This window comes from Vanellus vanellus, assembly GCF_965231255.1.
Source record: "Vanellus vanellus genome assembly, chromosome: 2".
Classification (NCBI taxonomy): domain Eukaryota; kingdom Metazoa; phylum Chordata; class Aves; order Charadriiformes; family Charadriidae; genus Vanellus; species Vanellus vanellus.
Window position 1 is genome coordinate 34,827,394 of NC_138906.1, and position 20,531 is coordinate 34,847,924.

Sequence of the window (20,531 nt, forward strand, 5' to 3'; positions counted from 1 at the left end):
GGAACATTTAATAGAAAATGCAGATTTTTTTACTCGGTCACTTTTCAGGGTAAAAGTGTTCTGTAAGGAGATATCCTGCTATTGCATGTGTTATCTTGGCCTATATTTCCATAGAAAGCTTTATATTTGCCTACTGGACAGCTGGAAATCTTTGATCATTCCAAGGTAACCTCTTCTTACAACATGTAATCATTTGAGAGATAATTAGACTTACCATAATTTTTAATTTTTAGCCAATCCCTCTACCTAATAACACTGAAATTTGAATTTTACTGTTCTGAATATGGATGTGAATGTGTATATGCATTTGCCCATGTTTCTAGAAGTTGGATAATTTCATTTGACAACACTATTAATTTTTAAGTGAATTCTGAAAACCACAAAGTAATATTTTTCTCATACCTTGCCTGTTTGTTAACCTTTTCTGTTTATTTTTCTGTAGATCAAATGTAGAAGAGTCCTTATAATTACATTGAAACCATCTTTCTAAATAATAATAGAAATTGAAGGATCAGCAGATATTGTAGTCAATATTTCTTATGCTTTTTGAGTGCTTAAGATGTTGCAATTCCAGCTGTAATAGAATTCAGGAAACTTGCATGCAAGATGCCAAAATAATTATTCATTTAAAAAGGAACCCACAAATAATAGTCTTAGGCTCTGAAAATGTCTTCAAAAGCCAAAAAAAAAAAAAAAAGCAAAGCTGTTGGTGCTCCTAGAACATTTCATTCAGTGGCACTTTGATACTCCTACAATTATAACATTTGAAATTACTAATCTGGGTGCATCTCTGGAAGACCTTGACACTTTAAACACTTTGGCATGTGCTTAAATTTAATACCATGTGTAAATCCCAGTGAAATGATCCATGATTTACAGTACTGAGGTTTTTGTATGGAAGTGGTACCTTTTGCCCCTTGAAGAATAAGAAAAAATATATTTTATATCTTCAGAAAGCAAATAAGGTAACCATAAAACAAAAGTAAGAACAAGAATATTGACTGTGCTTATAAAAAATAGAGAAGAAATAAAATTATAAAAAAGATATAAAAAGAAAACCTGTAAGGATAAAAGAAAGGCTATAAAGATAAAACTTATATAAAAAATATAACTTAGAAACTCATGATGAATTCTGTCGGACTTAGGCATACCTTGGAGGATAAGTCCAGGACAAAGCTGATGGTCAGATCAACAAGGACTTTTGGGGTTTGGCCTTGGTGAACTTGGGCTGACGGTAGAACTGGCATAGAGAAATGGCATGAATGTAAACCAAAATTTTAGTGAGAGACACTAGTATAAACTCAATTAATTCAGAGAAAAAAAAATAATCCAATAGTCGTACAGAAATGCTATACAGGTTTCTGTGAGGATAGACATTACCTGATATTGTGTTACATTAAAACATATGTGCAAACAACACATAAAAATAATAACTACCATAAGTTCTGCATACCTATTGGGGCAATCTTTTAAATACTTTCTGTTCTATTCATATCAGGGTGCATTCAACAAAATACTTAAACTTGTGTAATTTTAAGGTAGGACAACATAGTGATTGTTTGGAACGATATTTTATTTGCAGGATGTGAAACTGAGAAACTGTAGGTAGACAATCTTTCAAACAAGGGACTGGATCTCCATTTGGTTGGCAAAACCCCCACTCTAATAGCACTAATGCATTGTATATCTATTTTTTGCAAAATACAGGTCTGGTATAACGGAATAAATGACCGCGTTTTATAGTGTTTTCTACTAGTTGAAGTAGCGGACTTAGAGTCTTCTGCATTTTCTTTCGAGGTTCTTCCAGGGACAACTAAGTAATTTATTCAAGTCTTTTACCGGCTTTTAGCTTTAGCTGATTCATCTGTGAAGTGGGTACAAAAAATGCTTGCTTTAGAGGACTGTGCAATCAGAAACAGCTATACTGATTTATACCAGCTGAAGATATGAGCCCTTCCATTTATTAATGTTCTGAAAGTACTTTGAGATCACTGGATGAAAACACTGGAGGATTTTAGGGAAAGCGCAAATAATTTATGTTACTAAGCCATTCCAATCTGCAGTTTTAGAACAGTGTGGATTTTTTTTCTTGGTTACATAAATTACTGTCCTAGGCTGGTATTCCTGCTCGTTTCCTTCTTAAATTACCAACACAGCAAAAGAATTGAAGCTATTTGCATCAGCTTAACTTTCTTTGGAGATTTCCAGCTCTGTGTGATGGTACTTGCAGAGTCATTTCTGGGTTGGGTACTTCTCTGCAATCTCTTCTGGGAGAACAAATGTTTGGGAGCATCCTAAGCATGTGCTTTAAATATACAAAAATAGAATGGAAGAATAAAAGGAACAGAGTCCCTTGGTAGAATCTCTTTAATGTCTCGCATCTGATGTTCAGATTGGTGGGGAGGGGAGGATCACATGCCTGATGTTTTCTCTAGGACTACACCCAACTGGAAGCCATCCCTTGGCTTCTCTGCAGACAGCAGCATACTCAAATGGAACATATTAATTCTTTGGGGAAATCTCCTTGGTGGGACAAAAAGGAATCTTTTCAGCTTCCCAGACACATGCTCTGTTCCGGGTACCATCAGACTTAAAGGAGGATCTGCACTACCTTGGGCTGGAGGACACAGTTGCATTGTAACAGCGAGGTTTAGCATAGATAAATAACTCCTGCGATCCAGCTGCTCAAGCTTTCGGGCTTTGACATGTTTATTAATGAAAATGTGAGAGAAAAGAAAGAAACAGTCAGCCAGGCACGATGCCCCTGTAGCTCTGCTGTCATCATTAGGTGAATACGATATACCAAATATTTATGCTTCTATATGATTCAGGATCACAGAAAATAAATATCTCTTTTATGTGTTTTATTTTCTTTGGAGAAGGGAGTAGAGGAGGGTGTGAGTCATGCTGGAAGAATAAAATTCACTTCTCTTCTGACAAAAACGACTCATTTCATCAGAGAAGGATCCTAGCATTAATTTCTGTTTGCTGATAACCCCTGCAGCCCAACTGGCTTCAAGCAGGAAGGTGACGGCCTGCCAGTCCCCAGTCCATACCTGTCTGGTGACCCACGGCCAGAAGCAAAATCATATTTCTTACTCCTGCTGCGGGTAAGATAATAACCGTTCCTACCTAGGTCTGAGTGCAGGCTGCCTATGCATGCTTGCAAAGGATTTTTTATGATGAACAGAGTTTTGACCCTTCGCACCGTAACAAATCCTGCCAGCTGCAGTCTGACTTCTGAGCACAGGGCTGGTCTGAGGAATTCGGGAAGGTTAACATGAATACCTATTAGTGTATGACCAATGCTAGTTGGTTGCTTTTTCAAAAAAAAGCACATTTTCTGTTATGATCTGATTCAGAGGATTCTGTTCTTAGGCGATTGAGAAGGGAAGTGCTATGATTATGTAGCTCCTGAGGAGGCAGTCGATGGATTATTTCTTTCATACACCTTGCTGTGCCTTCCAGAGTGTAGAGGAGATGGGAGAGGACCAAGATACAAGGTCTGATGATTCTCTACTCCCAAGAGACAGTGAAGGGTACGGAGCTGTCCCTCCCGTTCCAACCATCCTCACTCTCCAGAGGTAGGAGAAGACTGGTTACATGGGAAAAGTGAGCTTCATGTTGCTTTTGGGTAAAAAAAAAAAAAGGGATGGAATCCAGTGCTCTGTGTAGGCTTTCTTTACAGCTGCCAACCTCAAAACATTTTTCTAAAGACAGTTAGTTATTCAGGGATAATTAAGGTGCTGAAGCCTGAGAGGTGGCAAATGCTAAAAGATTTTATTCGTGTCCTGGTGAAATTTAGTGCATATTTAAAAATTAAGGTATATGATTCCTTATAGTCCTTCATAAGATAGGAAAATATCTGTCACTTTTGTGAAGGAATTTACACATGTGGTTTGTGCCACAAAGGAGCTCCTGCCAAGGCAAGACAAAGATTAGAGACATCCTACCTTCACAAAGTCCAAAAGAAAATGCTATGATGTTTTCCAGACGTGAAACTGCTCTTCTCTGAGTAGATTTAGGAACTGGATATCTATATGGTCCTCTCTGAAATTGGGAGATTGCAGCTGGCATCTTTTTGAAAGACCAATCAGTAGTCTTGGCTGCTGTAGCAAGGACCACAGACACCCTGAGATGTTTTAGAGAAGAGTCAAGCTTGCTATCCTAGTAAACAGATTACATTTTCCGTAATGTCTTTTTTAAAGAAAAGTCCTTAGAGTTTCTGTTCTGTATTAAATCAAGAACAATATAAGATGGATGAGCTCTGACGTTCCAAGTCCCTCAATATTATGGAGGATGAAAAAGAAATGAACAATGACACAGGTCTTGTGGGCACACGGGTTAGCTCTCCTGGTATGTAGTATGCAGAGCAGCAGCAGCAAAGTTCCATCATAATTTGTGAGACAGTATTATAGCAAAAGTAGAGTGCTATTCTTCTGGTGAAATTTAGCAGACACTGTGTACATTTTTAAAAGAAAAAAATCTTTCTTACAGAAAAACCCTCTTAGGTTTTATTTTAGTCATGTGAATTCAGGTAATACCGAAAGCAGTAACAGAACAATGAATGCTAAATGCTACCTCCAGTTATTATCCTTATCGCCTTCTCTTTCTTTTAGTTGAGATTCCTGTATATCATTTCTGTACAGATTTATGAATATGCTACTATTTCCTGTTCAGTACTATTAAACATGGTGTTAATAATAAGTTTAATAATTTTACTAATGTTACCCAGTGCAGCTGGCAGTTTTCATGTCAGACATATTTATTTGACAAAAATTTTGAAGAAGCTGTGGCTAAGCAATTTTTGCTGCTTCTAAGAATGAGATTAAGGGTCAAATGCATTGTTTTGCCCAAGTTATAAAAAAATGTGCTGACATCTTTATGCTTTTGAGCAAAGTCTTGAAATGTAGTAGTAGAAGTGTGGCGGATTTTTCCAATGTTCCAAATTATAAGACTCTCAAAAATCTCATTCTATTTTAGCCTGGTTAAGTTTTTTAGTGCTTAGGAACTTGAGTTTCCAGAGCTTGTGTCCGCACTGAACACACTCCATCCTCTGATTCCTGACCATTGTCTATGCTGTATTCTGTGGTGCTGCCACTTTATCTGACACGAAGAAATAAAAAACAGAGGCTGACTTGAATTTGAGGAAATGTGAGTGGAGAGGAGGAGGGCAAAAGCTCAAGTGGCTGCAGATAGGGAGGGTTCTTCATAGGATCCCTCCTTCTTTCAGTGCATAAGATATATGGTGCTATGGGGACAGATCAAGATTGCATGTCAGCCACAGTCCTCATCACTAATCGGGATCCGTGCCACATGTGTTGCAGACATGGGGAAGTTTGGGAATTATGTGTTGCTTCAGACAATGAACATATAATTAGAGTATCAGAAGGTATGTACATAAGAAAAATAAGATGTGGTTGCATAAGAGTTCTTTATTCCTAGTATGGTTCCCTAACTTTGGGGAGATTAACCTGCAAAAATGTTTGGTCACTGTGGTGTCTGATGTAATTATTTCTGTGTGTACTTTTTGTGTTATATAGTTATACATCATGGAACTATAGGAAAAAGCCAAGAGAAGTAATCTGACCTCCTGCCTCAAGGCCATGTCAGCTTCATCCTATAACAAGCTTGATGGATATTTGTTTATAAAAAACTCAAAGAGATAAAGACTCTTCAATTTTCTTAAAATATTTATTTAAATTATTATCTGTCCTTACTATTAAAAAGCTTTTTCCAGTGTCTGAACTACAGCTTTCCTTCTGCGACTACTTCACGTCCTATCCACAGTGGAATTGCAGAATGGGTTATTTCTTTCCTCTTGCAACAACCACTTACATATTCTTGGACTTTTATCATATTTACTCCTGTATTATGTGAATAAAATAATTATAATTCTGGCATTTTATCTACTTAGGTCACGTTTTTTAGAGTTCTTTTCTTTCCTGTTCTCCCAAGTTGGTCTAGGTCCTTCTTGAAGTGTGATGCTCAATACTGGAATCCATACTTCAGCAGAGGCCTACTAGTGACATGTAAAAAAAAAGGGGGGGGGATTTTCACAAACTAGATCACTTTGTCTGCAGACTTTCTTGGTGCAATTTCAGGAAAATCACCAGAAAAATGAAGTTGCCTCTATAATTTCTTTAATGAAAAATTATATGCATTGAGGTGCTGTATGTCCTGACAAAGACTTTTTATTTAGTCTGAATTCTCCCTTTCTCTGAATAACAAGTAAAAGAAGCCCTTTCCTAATATTAAAATTACCTTGGAGGAAATCAGAACAAAATAAAGTTTATGAAACACAGATCAAAAACTAAACTAAAGAAAAACCTAGAATTGTTAAAGTATTATTAATATGCTTTTTCCCCCCACAGAAAACTTTAATCTTTCAATAAAAACATGATATATTTGGCCTAAGTAGATTAAATAATAAATAAATAAATATTGAACTAAGACAAATAGTATTACACGTGCGCAAAATTGATCTTCAGATTTTGACCAGTGTAGACCAATTGGTATTTCCTTGAGTTAATGTTTGGCATAGAAAATTCATTTGAGTATTTGCCTTTTAATGTTAGTGATATCCCCCTGAATTAGGGCAGTCATTATAGGCTCAGCATTTGTCACACTTGCGTAAAAGCCATCCTGACAACTTGCCTTTGGAAAGTTAGCCTGAAAGAAGGAATCTGCGAATGCAGAATGTTGGGTCTTATCTTCTCCTTCAACGCATCTTTAATGCTTCGAGTTTGGAGAAGAGCAAAACAAAGCAACAAAATACTCCCGTGGAAGTTTGTCAAGGAAGGGGTTAAAAAAGTGGAATCTTTGTGACTGTGAAGGGCTGAATTATCTTCCTGACACCAGCAGGGGTTGCTGTCACTAGTTTGTGGTTGTCACATTCCTGTTCTGCTTGACCTTGGAAAGGCTTGACAACATAGTCTGGATTTGATTAAGGGAATTTCATGTTTTTCCTTTGCTAGAGTCACCCCCCACCTCGACAAACATTTAAAAATGTTAAGAAGAAAAAAAAAAAGTTTGGAAAGCAAACATTTTCCCAAAAGAAATTTATAGTTCAAATTTACACCAAGTTCGCACTAACTGGAGCAGTCCGGGTTTCCACTCAGGCTTTGAGGGCTCTCTGTAAACCATTAGTCACTTCCCTGGAAGAGGCAGCTTTTTATAGGCAGCAGGATAAAACAGGCACAGATGTCTGTGTAATATTAGAGGCTTTCACATGTACCTGCATTTCTTTTTACTAAATCATAGAAAAGAAAAAAGAGGGACTATAGAAAGAAATTAATTAAAGTCTTGGACTTCTTTTGGTTTTGGATAGCTACCATGAAGACTGGCTTAATTAAAAGAAAATATGGTTTTGATGTACAAAATCTTGTGTTGTGGATTTTTGAGATTGTGGCAATTTATATCACGAAGATAGAAGTTCTTTCAATTTTTAACAGGTTGTTATTTTTTCACTGAACAGGACTGTGATTATGCCAGCCGCCAATGAGTTCGATCCAGAGATTGTCCTGGTGTCAGCGGGATTCGATGCCGTGGAAGGCCACGACCCTCCACTGGGCGGGTACAAAGTCACAGCTAAATGTAGGTATTGTCATAAGGTGTGTGTTTCTGAGTTGGTATTTTTTTTCTAATTAGGAACCTTATTTTAAGTCCAGGTTATGTCCATATTTCTATTTTGTGAGATGACACCCATGTCACCAAGGGCAGGGACTGTCCGTCAGTTAATACCCAGAGATGCCTGTGGAAGTGTGGGTCTTGCCCAATTTGCGGACAAGGTGGAAATGAACATGTTAGCAATTCTGGCTCACTCCTTTCTGTTCCTTCTGGCATTTTTGTCTTGGCTTTTTAAAGTATTACTTTTCTGGCATTCAAATAACATTTCAGAGGTTTCATGCTTTTCAATAGACTCCATTTTCCAAATGCCGGTGTAAGTTATTTCTCTTTAAATATATATTGGAGATTTTAGACTTTGGAGGCCTAAATCCAATCTCATATTGCTCTTTTGTTATTGTAATCTTTTCAGCTCAATGGCATTAATCCTGAATTACATCAGTGTTCATGAAGGCCAAAGTTTTCTAAAAGACTCCTCTGTTGGGTTACAATGTTTGGATGTCCATTTCAGTCCTCCAAAATGCGTGTTCATGGCAAATATTTAATACGTTCTGAAAGACAGATCTGTCTGAGGTGTCTCATATGTAGCACTCCAAATTCACTAACTCTTACTGGGTATTGTGGCCAAAATGATTCTGAGCCTGGGGTGTTAAGCAGTAATGCTCTGTACAGTAAAGTGCACTGTAACATCACTATACATAAATAGCTTTCCATGTGACAACACAAAATGGTTTCCTACTTCAATACTGTTAATAAGGTTCTTCAGTATATATACTTCCCTTCAGTATATATCAAGAAATACCATAACAACATTTGAATAGTTATTAAATATGGATCTCTGCTGGTAATGGCAAATGCCTTGGGACATGACTGGAGAAGTCGATGAGACCTAATGGCATTTAACACACTGCAAAAATGGACTCCAGCTCGGAGGATTTTGTCCTTCTGACCTCCGCCTTTTGTTGCAGGTCAGTAGAACCAAGTTAGTTGTCACCTCAGACAGAGCAGGGAAGAGACACTATTTTTTATTTTCATTCTAACTGCATGCTGCGGAGGCTCCCCTGAATATCAAGGATGAAAGGACAGATGGAGAGATAGACTGACTGTTCATAGTGGCGTGCTGTGGAAAGGGAGAATGCAAGAGCAGTGCAAGGGACTCCCAGAGACGCTCACACAGGTGCTAATGCAGAAGTGGACTGGAAAGGGCACAGCCCAGTGGCTGCAAGAAAGACATATCTTTCACTACAGCTTTTCAGGTTAATGTGGTGGTTGTGCTAGAGATGAAAGAAATGTAGCGGCCTGTATGCATGTTTGAGTATCACTTAACTCTATATTATGATGTTTGGTAAAGCATTGTGCATGAAAAAAGAACTTTGTAAGAGGTTTCTCACTATTTTTTTCCATAAGTATGGCTCCCGATCAGAGGCACCATTTCATGAGCTTATGTGGTAGGCAGATGAGCTTCCAAGCGTACAAAACAGATATTTTGTTGAGAGGTATTGTACAATATCATCTGTATTTAGCATTTGAGAACGCATGCTAAATGTCCCTTAAGCATGCATAATGCTCCGGTAGGATGCTCTGGCATACATGATGTGCTGGCATAACAGCTTCAACAGCTTCCCTAGAAACCGCAATACCATTTGTGTTTTCCACTCAGGATCGACTGAATTTCACCCTGACAGCAAAAAAGAAGTTTTGTATTGCAATCAATGTTAATTTTCATTCATAAATGAATTAACTCTTCATAACTTCTTTTAGAAACTGAAATCATATCACATTTTTTAATACAAGAGGCTGCACATCTACAAGTTGCACATGTCTGTAAGCAAAAAAGAGGTGATTTACAGTAGGTGGTTCTTGTTTAAATTAAGGGAAAAGCCAAGATAGACCCAGATAATGATCATGCACCTGAGGGATGAATAAAGCCTTTTGTACAGAGCCAAAGGAATTTATTATTTCCCCAAACAAAATTCTCCACATACCACCATACCATCTTAGAATATAGCATACTATATGTGGTATGTAGAAAAAGGAGCAGTCTATAAAAAAAAAAAGTCCAAAGAGAAACATTCATATTAAAGATTAAAAATAGATACTCATGCAAATTTTTTATATAATTATTTTGTAATAATTAGGAATTATGCCCAAAACAAGTAAATGCAAATTAAAGTTTAACCTGTAAATATTCTTTCTTTATAAATCTTTAGCACTTTGTGTACACTTAATACATTGAATCTTCTGATTTCTATGACACAATACAAACTTTACACATCCAAATTAGGAAGACATTGACATCAAAGGAGAGAAGATGGGTCCTTAGCTACTAATCTTGCTGTTAAAGAGAGTTAGGGAGACACTAGATTCTTGATAAAGAATTATTTATGTCTTTCCTTCAGTGTACAGTCAAAGAGAAAAAATTAAAATGTATTAACCAATCAGCATTCCCAAATCATAAAGTAAAAACCATAGGATCAAGATAACAGATTGGACTAATTACAGCCTTGGAGTAACCACATAGTAGGCATCATACAGAAAAAATCTACACAGTTTGAGAGGTGCAAATTATAAAGTGCTTTAACCCAGTATTTTAATTTTTTGCTATATTGATGTATTATCTGACTTACCAAGGAGTTTCCATTTCTGACTAGTAAACAAACACATCAGCAACAAAACAGTCATATATATTTTTGCAGCTGGGTGTAGGATGGAAAAAGGCCAACTGAGATCAGCGATGATAGCAGAGCTAGGAGATATCTCACTTGCCTAATTTATTTCCAGTCCCATCAAGTAAAGAAATCACTAATGGTCTTTTTCCACTGAAAAAAAGAGATAGCATTTAAAAAAGATTGGAAAGGAAGTTTGAATCTTTCCTTTCTTATTACACTTTTCAAATCACTTTACCTACGTAAATCTTTTTCTCCAACTGCCTTTTCAATTTGTCCTTGTCTGTTGATTTTTTGAGGGGAAAAGTTTTCACTAAACTAATGAATATTTAACTAAATTTTACCTGGTCCCAAAACAGATTTTATTTGGTACAATGTAGAAAAGAAAATGACCATTAACTAAACATTTGTTTCAACTCCAATTTTGAGGATTTCACAGGCACGTTGTCTTTGTGTTGGGTTTTTTTATCCTTTGCTCCAATCCTGTCACTCAGTGAAGTCCTACCATTTCAAAAGGTGCTTGTATATACCTAGATACACATACACATCTTGAAACATATGCTCTACCCATGTGCATAAACTTTGTGATTTTTTTTTATATTCTATTAAGAAAAAGAATGGGTTTCAATGGGTTTTCTTTTTCCAAATATACCTCTTTTCTGATAAAGATATTATCTCCACTCACAAACTCTGCCTTGACTGTCTCCTTATGCTATAACTAGGCCAAGCTTAACATCAAAAAGCAAAGCAAAGACAGTGAGGCACACAGCAAATTAAACCTTACTAGTAGTCCTCTTGGCCCAAGGTCTTGTGTCAGTTGTAGGTGCCAACTCCTGCTCAGGAGCTTCTCTAACTTCTGGTAGGATCTGGCTCAGATTGTCAGGGATATTTGAGCAACTTATCTTAGATTTTATTTTCTGTGGCCCCCTCTCTTATGACTCAAGCTTAACTTCATTTGCCGAAATAGCAGAATATTTTTTGTATTGTCAAGTCCATCTTTCGTATTGGCATAGCTCTGTCCATGTTGTTTGGTGAAGCTGGTTCCCCAAGCTGTGTGATGAAGGTGGATGCAGCAGCAGGACCTCTCTCATGCACAACTCTCTTATGCAGAGTGATTATTGCTGTCATTGGGATCCCTTTGTTTAGATCAGGGGCTATCCGGGTGCTTTAATTTTACTGTAAACTATAATCAGATAAGAGGAAAACATGCTTCAGTTCCTGACTACCCTAATATTTCCTTTTTAATACTAGAAATGTATTATTTTTTCAATAAAGCAGCACATAAAATATCAGCACAATATATTACATATTATAAAAACGTAGTTGTATCAAATCCACTTTTTGTACTGGAGTTGTAAAAATTGAATTGACAATAAAGTATAAGAAAAATAATGGGGGAAGAAATAAAGGGGATAAAGGAGTTTTATATTTAGAAGAGTAAGGCGATGCCTAAAGAATATAAATCTACTTTTCCATCTTATCCAGATGATGCTTAGGTGGAACTACTGAAGATAGAGCTGATATATTCTGTGCTTTATTTTATAGCTAATTTTTACAACCTCTGCTAAAATGTATTGTATTATCACACTATTTGAATTCTGTACAGTGAACAGGTCTGAAAAAGAGCTGCCAAATCTGATCATAAATTTGCAAGTTGTTAGATCTTGTAAGAGGACTCTTTTTAAATTTAGCTCTGCTGACTGAAGTTCTCGCTGTAACATTATCCCGAGGCGAAGTACTTTCTCTTTGTTTTATAGAGCAGCCCTTAGAATAATGCTTGCATTAAAGTCACTGAGATCACTTTACTGTTCAAGTAAATATTGTACATACTTGCTCATTAAATGGTGACCATTCCATAAAAAGAATAAAGTAAATAGAGAAGTGTCAAGCAAGAATGAAGATTTTTTTCAGGGTACTTATCTTCCTGAAGCACTGCATTTGTTAAGGGCTATGATGATTTACTGGAGTTTTCCTGTTGTTTTACTCTCTTATTCCAAGATGCTATTTGACACCAGAGTGCAAAATAAGATCAGCAATTAGCAACAGGAAAAGATACCACTGCAGGCATTTAAAGAGTAAATTATATTTTGTCAGTTTGGACACCTGTCTAATGTTACGCCAAATTTGTGATGCAAGGTTGATCCAGTATCTAGGATATCACTGACTCTTAACTAAGCTGATTTGCAACTTTTAAAGGTTTTATTTGAGAAAATTGCAATAACTCCCTTAACTTACCAAAAGCTGCATTATGCTGTGATACACTGCGTTCAGGTGGGACCAATGAAAATAGTGCTGAAGCTATGAACAGTTTCCCTCCTGACAAGCCAGGAGGTAGGTAGGGCTTAGAGGACTTCACTGTAGCAGTGCACAATCTGTCCAATTAATAGCAGCAGAAAAAACAATTAATACTCTAAACAGTTTATTTCCAAAGGATATGTCAACCTACGTGGTAGAAATTAATCTGTAAAAAGGGCTTCTGACTTACATGTAACCTACAGGTCTTCCATCAAGGAATCTCTTCTCATGGCTGGAACTGGTACTTCTCAGAATACAAGTAAGAGCAACCAGGTTGAACTTGGGTGCCTGTCCTGTTGGTTTCTGCTTTGCCCTCTACATTTCAGTTCCAGCTTCCCACAGGGAGTAATGATTTTTGATAACAAGGTCTCCGAATGTAGCATACAATGCTATGAAAAGATATGATACCTAGTATTGGGGGACAAGAACATTCAGAAGTAATGGGCACGGTTTTGATAATGAGGTGACTGATCACTGAAACAAATGATCTAGCATGGTGTATTTGCCATCACTGGAAAGCTTTAAATGAGACTTATAAATAGATGGCTTACAACATCCTTACAAATAGGTATGCCATGGTGCACACAGACATTAGAGGCTTCATGCAAAAATCACTCAATGAAATTTCTCTTCAACGACCAGTGTTTTCTTGAGTCTTCAAAATTGTCCTACTGTATCTTGGAATTCTTTTCCGTTTCCCACTACATGCCATGCATAATATGTATGTTAGAAACAGACCAAAGGAAAATGCTACAACTGCATATCACTGAATTCAAATGTAGAACTGGTCGGGGTCTAAGCCTGGTAATTCAGATATGTTTCAGAGAAAAGGTTCCCTATGCGCCAGCCTCTCTATTTCTGAAATATTCTATGCGACTATTCTGAGTATATCAAGTACTGCAAATGATAGAGACATTTGTTGTTTTTTCTTTTCCTGAAGTGCTTAATTTCTAAAGGAGTCCCCAAATAATATTATAACTATCTACTGGACAGCACCTTGGACTGACCGTAGTTGTTTAGTGCAATGTCTTTTGGGATGGACTGCACTTTCTTATGATTGTTTGAAAGGCTTCCCTGACACTTGACTCCAAAAAAGAGTCCTGACTGGGACTACTGGGGCTAACGTAAAGGTATATGTTAAAGAAAGGCAGGCAAAAAGAGTCCATGCAAATTCACAGCTGATTAAACAGAATAGTAGTTTTGACTCGGTAGCTGTTTAAACAAAATTCGAGTCTCTGAAAATAGTGTTGCAGGCTTTTATGATGCCATGTCTAATTTCTTCTCTTCACAAACAAGAAAGTATTTTGACTCAACTATCAGCACAAGAAACTATGCTCTTAGAGAGTCTGGCACTCACTGCTTCAGAGTGCAGCTCCAGTACATGGTGTGAGCTGCTCCAAGAGCTCATTGCTGTAGAAAACGGTGGTTTCATTCCCCTTCCTCTTCTGAATTGTCCATTACTTGCCCTGGCTCTGGCTCTTGTCAGATCTCTCTGTAAACACATTACACAGCATTAACTCATCAACCCATCAGAAAACTTAATCAACCAAAAAAGTGGAGGGATTTCTGTTGGGCTGTGAAACTGAATCAGGTTATGGAGGGACCAACGTGTGCCACAGCTAGTGGAAGCAGAGCAGGGGCAGTAGAGAAAGGGAGCAATGCAGTAGGATACCTTTTGGTAGCAGAAACCTGTTAAATTAACTCAGTTGCCACAGCTGCCTTCTTGTCTGAATTCTTCTGAGTGCAGAGATTTGATTTTGGTTAACATATTTTGGTTATCTTTGCGGTACTGGAGGTGATAAGAAGGTTATCCTGCAGGATAGATCTTGAACTTTTGATTCAGAGCTAAAAGCATTGGAGGTGGGGTGTAGCAATGATCATTCATATAGTTTTTCAGGGGGGAGTCTCCTGATTCATATGAGAGATCTTCCTTTTGCTCCTTTTGTCTCTTGGAAACTACAGGGCACGCAGTGACCGGCAGCAAGAAAACATGGCAGCAAGAAAACATAGCATCAAGCCTTTGCTCCCAGTATTCACTTTGGCAAGCAAAGTTTGGGTTTTCTCTAGGGTGATTTCTTGAATACTAATTGAATGGTTGCTTGGTACAATACAAAAGGCATCAAAATAGATGACAAGTTAATTGGTGACCTACCCTCAGACATGAATATGTTCATAGGATTTATTGGGAGAAGGAAAGCATTCTGTTTTCTTTTTCCTCCTAGCCCACAGCATCCAGCTGCTATGGTGTGGCCATTGAGTTGCCCAGCCTCCCAAGTAAGATTATGCTGCATCTAGTCCTGCATTTGTACTCCTTAAATTCACTCTTGCACTGCAAATATCAGTGAATTCTTTCCCATTGACTCAAGGATCTGGTACGTTATTGGCATTTACACTACATTTACATTTATGAATATGAAATGCAGAAAATTCCAGAAATCCTGTTCTGTGAGGTAGTCTATTGACTCCTGTGGAAATTGAGCAGAGATTGGAATTCACAGTAGAAAATTAGCATCGTCTCCAAGACATAGCATAGTAAAAGGCAAAGGTGAAGACAAAAGAGGATAAGTCCTTTTTTTTTTTTTATGTTTCCATTTAAATAAAGGATTAATGCTTAGAGAAATACAGAAAAAAATATGAGTGGACTATTCTAATGCTGAGTAGAGGAATCTGCTTTCATTTGCTGTAAAATAAGCATGTGTCAATGGCTCGGTCTATGGATTTCAACCAAGAGAAACAGAATTAGATCGGTGAACAGTTCACCTTATTTACAGAGGCCAGGGAAATCCTCGTCTTCAGACTTTGAGGCACACACGTCTAACTGAACAGATATCCAAAACACATCTGAAGGATTCAGAAATCTTACCAGTGATTTCTTTATTCCCCAGTGTTTTTAATGGCTGTTTAACTGGTGTGCCTTCCAGTAAGGGCCTACCTAAGCAAGAAGTGAGACCAATTAGAATTATTAATAAAGAAGCGCTGATTTCACCTGCTCTTTCACTTAGCCTCTCTTTCTGTAAATCAGCCAGGAGAGATTTCCATTTTCCACTCCCGCTCCTGCCTCACAAACAGAAGATGTGTCTGCTGGCTAGTTAACTAACTCGTGCAAGTGAAAAACCACCTGTATACTATGTTCCAGATATACAGTGCCGATCCATCTGCAGAATGCATCAGGTGCCAGTTCCTTGATTTAGGGCAGTTGCTGGGGACAGGGCGGAGGATGGATTACAATGGGAAAAAAAGAGGATCTACAGAACCATTAAGAATTATTTTCCCTTTTCGGTCGTCTTCTCTTATCTCACCTACCTCTTGTTATTTTTTCTTTCATGCTATAATAGTGATATTGGCTAATGACAATAACTGATGTGAGGGGTGCAAAAAAGATAAAATTGGTGGCATCTTCTTCTTTCAGTTTTGAAATTTGAACTTATGAAATCTTTTCCCTTATTGAAACCAAAAGACTGTCATTTGGTAGAAGCAAGAAAAGGAAAAAAAATATCTTTTTCGCTTAGGCATTATTAAACTTGTCAGATTACGATTTAAATACAACAAATCAAATATAAGTTTTTAGGGCCATTTTGAAACTAATGGAGCTTGACACAGTGTTCAGCAAATTGCATGTGCCTTTCACAGGATTGGGTCCTGAGAGAAAATTGTTGAAAGACATCTCCAAATGTGGATTTCTCCATAACAAAGTGTCTGATCTTTTATAGCATCGTTGCATTGGGAATTAGGCTTGTCTTTGGGAATTTGTAAAGCCTTTAGTAGAAGAGCATGATTTATGTCTTAGAATTTAACTATTCTCTGTAATAAATAGAAATGTGCCACAAGTATTTACTTGGTTGCGCCATGGGAAAATTTTTAACATATTGTTCACAGCTTCAGAATGCTATAAAAGAAGACATGTAATTTGCAGACCGGACTATCCTTTGTGATTTCTAACCAATATATTTGATTAATATCTTTCAAAAGAGACACCAGCCAAAATGTTTACATCTCATTAGGCAGAGAAGAAGGGTACACACACAACTTTGATTATGAGCTTGGATGCTTCATTTCTTTGGGCTTCACATCCCTACTACTTAAGGCAGACTGTAACTTTAAGATGTTATCTCTTGCCTGTGCAAATAAACAGCCAGTTATGCTTTTTATGGTGGGTAGTTCTCAAACCAACAGGGGATTAGAAGATATTAGCTGGAGTTTGTGGTTCCCTGCTGAACTATCATGGGGTCCATGGATTCCTGTCCTGAATATTTCACAGAGCAAACACCTCTTATCTGGGGTGATATTCTCACACTGGCCTCTTGGCCATGGACTTCAAAAGCTGATCACAGGGAGGGCTAGAGAGGCAATAACCCTTAATATAACAGTCTCTCCTGATAGGGACAGACAGGGTAAAGGTAAGGCGTCTCTGAAGTTTGCTCTTGTGTGTTTAGCCCCATGGGGTGATAAGGGGCCATCTGTTTTTTTGGTCTGCAAACTCATCTTTTTCACGCTATCCCAGTATCAAGTACACTTCAGGTCTGACTGGTATCATCACCAGCAATTCTTCACTGATCTGGAGAGATTCTCTTGGTATTTTTAGCTTTGATCCCAGGCAATTGTCTTAGTTCCCGTTGTGTTGCTTTTTACCCAAGCAAACATATAAAATAAAATTTAAAAAATTAAGTTCAAGGTACTATTGGCTCAAAGAAAATGAATTATTAAAATAGGACTTATAACAGGTACGCTAATTATTTGTGTGTAAAGGGAAATGAGCGCTAACCCATGTGATTAAACTCAAAGCATCAATTCATAGCAGCAGTTTCAAAAAGTCACATATACAACACCACACAGGATGCTTGCACCTTAATTAATTGTTCAAATAGAATATCAGTACTACCAGTTCTGGAAGTTAAAAACCTTTGCTTCAGACCTCAGAAACATTGTAATAGTGATTAAAATACTACCCAGATTTCTTTTTGTTGTGGAGCTCCCAGAACACGCTTCTTTCACATTTTAAGCTTTTCCCTGCAGCCATTACTTTATCAACTGAAAAGTGAGATTCCATTGCAATATCATGATTATAACAGCTTTAATACAAACGCTTAATACCATGAAATCTGCAATAAAATGGTTCAAGTTGCCAAGACTGGCACTTTTAAAAAAAAATCCCTAGGTTTTTTTCAGCATTTTAATTACCTTTGTTTGTTGTTCTGGGGAGGAGTGGTGTTTTTGTTTTTTTTTTTTAAGAAAATTGTTCTTGCTTATGCCAACTGATTGCCATAAAATTGCTGGAAATGCAAGAATGTAGGTCCTAATCCCACAAGCTTTTACTCACTTTGAGCAGTCCTGTTGATTGAGACCACTCCACCAATCTGATTAATATTTGCTAAAATAAGTAATGTTTACAGGGACAGACCTTGCATTGTAAGTATTAATATGGTACAAAAACGCATGCTGAAAGCTCTTCAAAAGCATATTCACATGAGAAAGCTGCTATTTAAATACTTCCTGAAGTTTTATAGAATTAACTTGAGAAGAAAAAGGAGTAGTTCTGCTGTAAAATAAATCCATTTGAAATGCATTAAGTAGTAATTTATTTACTTCAGATTCTTTCTTTGCTATCCATCACTGATTATGATTCATATACACTAAAGTGGACCAAGGGACAACTCTTGGAAAATCTTCTTTGGAAGAAGAAACTAAAAATAAGTATGTATCTGGAATAACAAAATATTTCTAGTTAGTCAAAATTCAGTTATTTTCTGGTTTCTGTTTATGATAGTAAATGTTAGCACGAATTAAATATTTGTTTCCTTTGATCCATAGTCTTATCCCTTTTCCTTACATTCCTCTGTTAAAAAAAAACAACTGGTTCTCTAGCTATATGGTGACCAAAAACTTTTCGGTCTCTGACATTGCATCCATTTAGGTGCAGTTTGGTTGTGAGGGCTGGTTTCTAAATCTTATTTTTACTTACTTAAAATAGATTAGCAATCTTTAAAGGCAAAACAAACCAAAGCTGTTCCATTTAGTAGTGGAATGTGTCCTTCAATAAAATGTCTGGGTTTTAAATGTGCCAGCTTCAGAATTATTTTCCTAATGTGATTACTTAACGTCGGATATGAATTCAGTGATTGTGTTGTATGGAAAGGTGATCACTCACATGCATTGCCACATAATTTATGTTTTCATTTATGATTGCACTTTAGGCATATTGTGTATGTTCTTCTGCATCTTTTTCTTATTATTAAGCAATACTCAATGTTTGCAAATAATAACTTACAAATTTTTTTTTTGCATAGTATTTTTATGCTGCAAAAAGAAATGATCAAGTTAAAATGGTTATATATAAATGCTAATTTAAAAATTTGTATATTTTCACAAATATATTTTATTTTGAAAATTTTCATATTGATTTCTTTTGTAAATTAAAGAAAAAAAGACATTATTATTTCTGGCATTATTATTTCTTTCTGTTAAAAATGTATAATTTCTACAAAAAAATGGAAAAAAATGAACAAGAATATCTTCATTTTTTTAGAAAAAAAAGACATTGATTAGTAACAAATCAATCAGTTCTAATTGTTGTTATATGTATCTGTTTTATTTCCATTAAAAATGCCAGTATCTGTAGTCTCAGATATGACTACTGCAAAGAAATCCTTTATTTTTAGCTGAAAGTTACAGTTCATTCAAAGAACAGGAAGCATCTTTTATGGTTCCTACATTGGAGAAGCACCTTTGCAATGAAATCGTGTTTGAATATGACTGCTCTGTGTACTAACAAATTTACCAGGAATTTTAAGAAATTTTGTGTAATCAGCTTTAAAAGAGTTGTATATTTATGTTCAATGTTTCAAAACATCTTAGCACACAAGTAGAAGTGGTAAAGTGGAATCTAGTATTGTTGAAACTTCAGAAGCCACCATGAACTGGTTAAAATTAGTTTTTCACTCACCCAAATGTTCAATTAAGTAACCTTCTTAAACTTTCATCAGGCCATGGGAAGAACAGTAAGAAAAATCTACTGATCAAATGATAAGATGTTATTTCAAAACTTTTAATTTAATTAACAAATATACTACATCAAAGGAGTTATCAAAAAATTGTGATGTCTATATGACCTTGTGAACAAAACTTAATTTTTCTAGCTGTGTCAAGTGCATTCACTGCAGCTTTGTAGAACATACATGAAGACAATGCATAGATACTGACTCATGTAATTTTTTTCCTTTTGACCCTTTTTTGGGTGCATATATTCCTACACACAGTGCATACCTCTGGGAAATTCCCAGAATGCCTTTTGAGGAAAAACATCGAGGTCACAAAAGTTGAACAGAATTACTAAGCCAAGATCTTTAAGGCATGTGGAAAAAAGTAGCAGATCTGAAATGTTTGCATTCACCAGGAGTTTCAGTCCTTCCACTTCATTGCGAATCACCATTTTTTTTCCAAGTCACATTAATAATTAAAAATTACCTAAACTGCAACTGTTTTTTATAATGGTTTAGGTTACTGATATGGAATAAAGAAGATTACTTTGAAAAACACTTAAGGAGGTCTGTGCAGTTTTAATAGCTTGGGTGAAACAAAACACCAAACAGGATGCCTTTCTCCCCTTTGAACTTGAGGCATCACACGGACATGAAGCTACTGAATGCTCTGATTAGTTATGTGGTGCTGGACTCCCAGTGGCACTTAATGAAAATAAGTTTTTACATAGTGCTTTCAAGAAAGAACGGGAAATTGAATCTGCCTGATCAAATTTAGTACTTTATCACAAACATAGTAAAGTTGGGAAAAAGGAGAGGGAGAGGAGAGGAGAGGAGAGGAGAGGAGAGGAGAGGAGAGGAGAGGAGAGGAGAGGAGAGGAGAGGAGAGGAGAGGAGAGGAGAGGAGAGGAGAGGAGAGGAGAGGGGAGGAGAGGGGAGGGGAGGGGGAGGGGGAGGGGGAGGGGAGGGG

General features: G+C 36.8%; 1 protein-coding gene across 2 annotated transcripts in view; it reads left to right on the forward strand.

The window, feature by feature from the left end:
• Positions 1–20,531, forward strand: part of HDAC9 (histone deacetylase 9) — a gene marked incomplete at its 3' end in the record, with an annotated part of 276,027 nt that overhangs the window by 213,807 nt on the left and 41,689 nt on the right. For both annotated transcript variants that reach the window (XM_082498904.1, XM_082498905.1), the window contains one exon: positions 7,478–7,596. In XM_082498904.1, the coding sequence (XP_082355030.1) occupies positions 7,478–7,596 (119 nt within the window). The remainder of the gene's footprint in view (positions 1–7,477; positions 7,597–20,531) is intronic.